The following is a 6,567-nucleotide window of genomic DNA, read 5'->3' as shown; positions in this document are numbered from 1 at the left end:
TTAACTTTGAGCCTGGCAAGAAGTCTAGAGAAGAGGCCCTCTCCATTCACTGGACTCTCTGGAGAATCACTGGAGGTGGCAGATGGGGTCTCAAGCTGAACAGGGTTCAAGGCTATCTGGACAAGGTGACCCTGGGGGAGTGGAAGAAGACTGTGGAGGAGAAAGGGGGGGCAGGGAGCAAAGCCAGGGTGGGGCTGGGGCTGAGAGATTTTGGGGTTCCTCTGCTGTGATCAGACAGGGCTGGGAGAGGGGTAGGGGAGGGTGATTTTCTGGCTGGGCCCAGTTTTAACAGAGGTCATCAATCCCACACAAGCTCTCTCCTCAGCCTTTCATTGATTTCTCCTGAACCCCAGCTGGGGGTGGAGGGTGGTGGTGGGCATTGGATCTCTCTAGACTATGGACCCAGCTAACACCAACCCCCCCTCCCCCAGGGCTCCCAAAAGAGTTCTCCCCTCAGGCTCCTCACCCCAAACCGGTCCCCAGCACTAAATCCAGCTTCCCCTCCTCCCAAGCAGAATCCTGCCCCCTCACTGTGAAGCTGAGTGTTGGGATCCAGGCTGACACACTCAAGACCCATTTTCATGCTGTCAAAGTTAATGTCACAACCTCCATCCCACCCCCCAGCACTGCTCTGTCACCCCACAATATGGGACTTTGCCAGTATCCACCTGTATCTTTTCCTTTTTTAGATATTTCCAATGGGAGGACAAGAAGGGGGGAGGGGAGGGGAACCTTTTGATAACAGTTGTGGTTTTATTGTGTCCAATGCATCAATAAATGAATTCAAGCCCGAGCCTGTAGATGCCCTAATTCCACTCACCCAGCCCTGCCCTATTCACCTCTCCCATCCCGGGGAGAAGGGGTGTGGACTAGAGGTCACCTGGCTCTGGCTCTGGTGTCTCATCTCTGCTGGGTGTGCACATTAGAAGCATGAAGTGGACACAGGAAGTCGTGGGTTACAAGCTCACTTGATAGCATGTTGAAAGTGTAACCACCCTTCTGAGCCCCGACAGATCTGTCAGCTCCTGAGAAGCTGCTACTGGTTTGCCTTGTTCTATTCAGGCATCTGAGGTAAGGAAGGGCTAGAGGAGCACCTTGTCCAGCCTTCACCATGGCAGCAGGCATATAAACACAGGTAATTTATAAATAGGAGTCCAGCTATCAGCTGAAAACAACCACAGGAAGGGGTGAAGGCCAGGCCCCACCGGGTGTGAGGTGGGCTGATCGGGCACTGGGCGGGCGGCCGCTCTGGCAGCTAGAGGCAGTGCACGCCTGCCCCCTGGTGGTTGGGGGAGAGCAGTGTCTCAGCCTCCAGGGCCAGTGGGCATAGCACCTTGAAGAGGGAGAAGCAAAGGGTACAGTAAGAGCCAGCCCCAAGCCACAGGTATTATAAAATCAGAGGGCTGGAGAGGATCCAGAAGATCATCTAAGCAACTCCCGTCACCTTACAGATGAGAAAACTGAAACCCAGAGAGAGGAAAGGACTTGCAGGGTCCCAAAGCCAGCTGGTGAAGCCCAGCCATCCTTCCTTTCCACCTCAGCCAATAAGGGCCATGTGCTCCCTGAGCAGGAAGAAGAAGCAAAACAATTGGGGGGTGGGGGGGGGGGAGTTAAAGCAGAAAATTACACTTCCCAGGAGGCTGGCTTCTTCCAGCCAAGGAGAGGACAGGAGAAAGGTGAGGGGGTCAGAGTTGGACACCAGCATGCACACACATGCACTTGTGCACACGTCTACACGCACGTACATAATACCTGGACGCCCTTCCTCTGGAGTCCAGTCTGGTGCCATGAGTATGAGTGTGTGTGTGTGTGTGTGTGTGTGTGTGTCTGTCTGTCTGTCTGTCACTGGCAGAAAGCTCACAGGTGGGGGACCCCTGTGACAGGAACCAGAGCCTAGACTGGGCACTTGTGCATGGCAGCTCAGCTTCCCGTCCAGGGCAGGTGGAAGGGGACATTGACCACAACTGCCCCAGGTCATGGAGGGCAGGTATGATGAGAGCTGGTGGGGAGGGAGGCTTTGGGGGGCACTAACCTAGATTATCTCCACTTCCCAAGGCTGGGAGGGAGCAAAAGCAACCTGAGCCTGGGACAGCCCAGCTGCCTGGCCTGGGAAGGACAGCTTGTCTAACCCCACCCCTGGATATATCTCCCAGAGCCCCAGAAGCTGGAAGGAGGCTGGGAAAGTGGAGGAAGGATGACAGGTCTTCAGCCATCCAAGGAGCCGCTGCCCTTGTTCTTGCGGCTGAGGGGGAAAGCAGACTTGCTCTGGGGCTGGGTCATCTTGCTGGCCAGGTAGACGAAGGGCTCCAGCAGAGAGCGGCGGTCAGCCACAGATACCTCCCACAGCTTCACCTTCTCGGACTTGGCCCAGTGCTGAGCCACGTCTGGGTCTACACGCCGCTGCTCCTGTAGGTCACACTTGTTGCCAAGGACCACGATGGTGACCTGGGGAAGAGGGACAGAGTAGAGGCCTGAGGATGTACCATGGGCCTCAGAGTTGGGTGTGAGGGTTGGCAATGACCTAGAAGTCCTAACAGAAGAAAAAGTCTCAATAGCTAACGTTTTGCCTCTTCTTATATAGGAAACAATGACTGGGGAGAGGGAGATGGTTGCTTTTTATTCTCCTTCCTCTGTTTAAGTTCTACTCTCCATCTGGCCCTCCCTCCAGGAGTTCTCTTATGAGCCCTGTGTCACCCGTGCCTGCTCATTACGAGCAATCAGTCTGTTTCTGGCTAAACAACTGGTGAGGGAACATTCCCCAAACACCTGCAGCTTAAAGGGGGATTTGGGAACAGAAGGATAAGAGCAAAGAACCATCATAAAGAAAGATCAGTGGGGGCTCCCAAAGTTAGGTCAGAAACCTCTAAAACTAAAGGAAAGCCTCTTTGGTTGAGCTGCCTCAACATACAGCCACCTGTAGGGGTGAAGACACCCTCCAGTGGCCTCTATCCCCCCTCTAGCTCCTACCCTACCTCCTGGGATAGGAATGAAAAATAGCCATGCCAGGCTCCCCAGAGCCAGCCCAGGGCCCACTCTTTCTCCTAACCCCACCCGTGGATATGTCTTTCAGAGCCCCAGAAGCTGGAATGAGGCTGGAAAGGTGGAGAAGGGATCCCCACACACACCTCCTTCTTGTCCTTGGATTTGTCGATCTCCTTCTTGAGCAGCTCTACACGCTGAAAGGACTCTCGGCTATCCGTGCTGTAGACCAGGACATAGCCGTCAGTGCAGGAGAAGCAGTGCCGGGGTAGCTCGGCCCCATCCCGGAGCCCCCGGGTGTCGTAGAAACGCACCTGCTCCCGCACCCCCCGGTCGGTCTCAATGGAGCCCACGTAGATGTCTTCCTGTGTCTCAATCATCTCAGAACCTGGGGCAAAATGAGGAAAAAACTTGTTTGTAGAAAGAAGGAAGATGGGAAACGTGGGTGACTGAGTATATCCTAACAGGCCAATCAGCCAGGGAAAGAAAGGAATGTGGGGCTGGGGACAGAGGGCCAGGGACTGACAGGCAAGACTGGATGACTTGGGGAACAGCATGGATCTCATGCTAACGCCATACTAAGCAAAAGCGTGACCTGAGAGCTTTTCCTTGCTATCTCAAATATTGGGTTTCCTCTTTCCAGATTTCAATATGCTGGGGTTAAGGTCGTTAAGTAGATTTCACTCTTTGGGGGTACAATAACCAGCAGCAGCAGCTTTTAGCCTTTTCATGTTATGATCACATCCTACTTATTCTTCCACCATGTCCCTACCCCCAACAACACTCACCTACTACATGGTTCCCATATAGAAGCTGCTCCAGGATTGAAGTTTTGCCCACAGATGCTTGACCACACACGACCACCTTGCAGCTCTTCCCCATGCTTAGCCTTCTGCCTTGAAGAACAGAAGCACACTGGGTGAGGTGGGATGAAAACAGAGGGCAGATCTCCTATAACTGAGAGCCAGGTTCTGAACCTCAGAACTTCAGGGATTCAGCACTGTCTGTCCCCTACTGTGGTCAGGGTGTATTGGAGTGATGTGTCTCTGTCCGCTACTGGACAGTGGGCTGTACTTTACTCATCTTTGTCATTCCAAGCACCTGATCAGTAACTGGCTCAGAGCAGGTTTTCAGTAATTGTTGCCATAAAGGGGGAAGAGAGTCTTTGGTTTAAAGGAACCACTGGCCGGGTTCCTTTCTGTGCACAGGATGTGGAAGACCAGTAGCTGGAGGGAGCTCCACTCAGCTTCCTGTCTTGAGCCATGCCTCCATGGAGAAATAAACAAGAATGCTATATTGTGTGGATTGGTCTTAAGCCGCTCTTCGTCTGTAGAGCGAGCTAATAAGAATGGGATTTTGCTTTCCTGTATGATTTATCTGGACAATTAATTCCCTCTAATTCCCAGTCAAGTCCATGGCTAAGATGAAGAACATCACACAAGAAAGAGTGAAAGAATCTAAGGGGAAAAGGAGAAAATCTGTGATGCCCTTGAACTCATAAGCCAAAATGAGGCTCAGACACAGAAACCTCCCGGACAGAGATCTCGTCGAAGGCATTCCAAACACAAGCTTCCCAGAAGAAACCCCAGACAAGGATTGCCTCAGAGAGCAGATACAGAGGGCACTCCCAAGAGGTGTCTTAAACAGAGACCTCTCGAGTAAACTCCCGATACAGACCCCCTCCCCGCTCGGGGCCCAAATAGTGGGCCCCACAATGAAAGGATACCCCAAGTGAGACTGCTAGAGGGGCTTCCGCCACCGATTTACCCCCGAGGGGGCCCCTAGAGGGAATCGGAGGCAGAGACCCGCCACCTAAAGCGGCCCGGATGCGGTGACCGACCCTGGCCTGCCACCTCCGTACCTCCCGGAGCCCTCGCAGCACCCCGGCTGGGCCCCTCCAGGCGCGCCGGGACTAGGGGAGGGGCAGCACAGCCACAAGCACTCCGCTTTTCCTCCCGGGTCGTTCCAGGCTCCGTCTGGCCCCGCCCCCCAGCTTCCGTCCTTCAGGACCAATTCCGGCTGCAGCTTGCAGGAGCCGGGCACACAGCGCCCCCAGAGGCAGGAGGGGAGAATGACGGGGAGAAAGCCGGCACCAGGGCTGGCCGCACACGCGAGCACAAGGTTCTAGGCAACTTGGACACAGGGGGCTGGTGTCTCTAATGCCCAAATGTTCTTTCTCTAAAGGCTACCATAGTGCAGTAACGCTTCATTTATTCAATCGTTTATTAGTCAGATGTCTTCTGAGCAGCTACTCTGTGCCAGGTATAAAACCACATGCTGAGAAAAAATGTAATTAGACAAGGTAGCTGCTGCTCATGAGAACGTCACCGTCTAGAGGAGCTAGATATCTACAGGGCAGCATGGTAAAAACTATTTTGGAGGTGCTATGGGAGCATAGCAAAAAACATTGGACTTCAGGGACAGTGGGCATCACAGAAAACTTCCTGGAGGAGGTTATGCCTGTTTTGAGATTTTAAGGGTCTGGGAGGAAAGAGTGGAGGAAACATGGCAAAAGTCATGGCATTTTTCTGGAACTACAAGTGTTTTGGTTCAATGTTGTTGGTGGAAAGGAGGCAAATAATCGAAGACCTTGTGTGTTAGGTCAAAGAGTTCAAACTGTATCCTAACAGCAGTGGAAAGCCATTGATAGGTTTTATGCCAGTGAAGTGACATGATCATTTTTGCTTTTAGGAAGGTCATTGGCAGAAGAGTAAAGAATGGAGATGAGACAAGGGGCCAGTTAGGAGACTATGGTAGTATTCCAAGTTTTAAAAATAAAAATGAGGAGAGCCTGATTTGGTATGGAATGGAGACAGATAGATTTGGAAGACATTTGGTAGGAAAATCAACAAGATTTGGTGATAAATTGGGAGTCAGGAGTGAGAAAGGGGGCGTTCATGATGTCTCCTATCTTTCTAATTCGGTGGCCAATTGGTGAACCCACTTGACAAGATAAGGAATTCAGGAAAAGAGAAATAAGTAAAGCATTTGTTGTTGTTTTTGAGGAATGAGAGAATGACAAATTTGACTTAAATATAAATGTCTCCAGGATTTGTGAAACATACAAGACATCCAGTAGATAATTGGATATATTGATCTAGAACTCACAAGTGAGAGGTCTAGGTTGGAAATACCGACAAAGTTGAGGGTCATCTACAGCTCAAATGAAAGCTATGGGAGCAAATGAATTGGCTTAGATGCAAAGAACACACAGTGGGAAGATGGTCCACAGACAGGTTGGCTTCCTGCATTAGACCATAGATTGTGACCCATTGGCAGGCAGGGCAGGTGGTCTGTGAGTATCCGCCCAATCTAGCACACTCCCCAAGTAGGCCATTTGGAGAGACTAGTGAATGATTGGCTGGCTGAATGACTTCTCTTCCCACCCACTGAGCCTCTCCCAACCTTCTCTAGCCAGTGGTGGGTGTGGTTTCTGCTCCCTTAGCACTGCCATAGGCAGAGGCCTTTCAAGAAGCCTACTGAGGATGACACTATTTTACTGGAGGAAAGGAGTAGATCCTTTCCAAATTCACTTGTCCCCTTCTTTAGTTCTCAATTAAAAAGTTTTAACCTCAAACTCCTCCAATT

The 6,567-nt window shown here is 51.6% G+C and overlaps 1 protein-coding gene across 2 annotated transcripts; it reads right to left on the bottom strand.

Moving 5' to 3' along the window:
• Positions 1–495: 495 nt before the first annotated feature.
• NKIRAS2 (NFKB inhibitor interacting Ras like 2) lies at positions 496–5,007 on the bottom strand. Of its 2 annotated transcripts, none has more exons than XM_049636089.1 (4): positions 4,841–5,007; positions 3,768–3,875; positions 3,126–3,367; positions 496–2,445 (listed from the first exon to the last, which is right to left on the bottom strand). In XM_049636089.1, exons 2-4 carry the CDS (start codon positions 3,859–3,861, stop codon positions 2,206–2,208), a joined length of 576 nt encoding a protein of 191 aa, XP_049492046.1. In that variant the 5' UTR covers positions 3,862–3,875; positions 4,841–5,007; the 3' UTR covers positions 496–2,205. The 2 variants fall into 2 exon arrangements, with proteins under 2 accessions (XP_049492046.1, XP_049492047.1); XM_049636090.1 differs by having other exon boundaries at positions 3,768–3,871.
• Positions 5,008–6,567: the final 1,560 nt, after the last annotated feature.

The sequence above is a fragment of the Panthera uncia genome, chromosome E1 (genome assembly GCF_023721935.1).
Source record: "Panthera uncia isolate 11264 chromosome E1, Puncia_PCG_1.0, whole genome shotgun sequence".
Lineage (NCBI taxonomy): Eukaryota > Metazoa > Chordata > Mammalia > Carnivora > Felidae > Panthera > Panthera uncia.
This window is presented reverse-complemented; position numbering and strand designations above follow the sequence as displayed.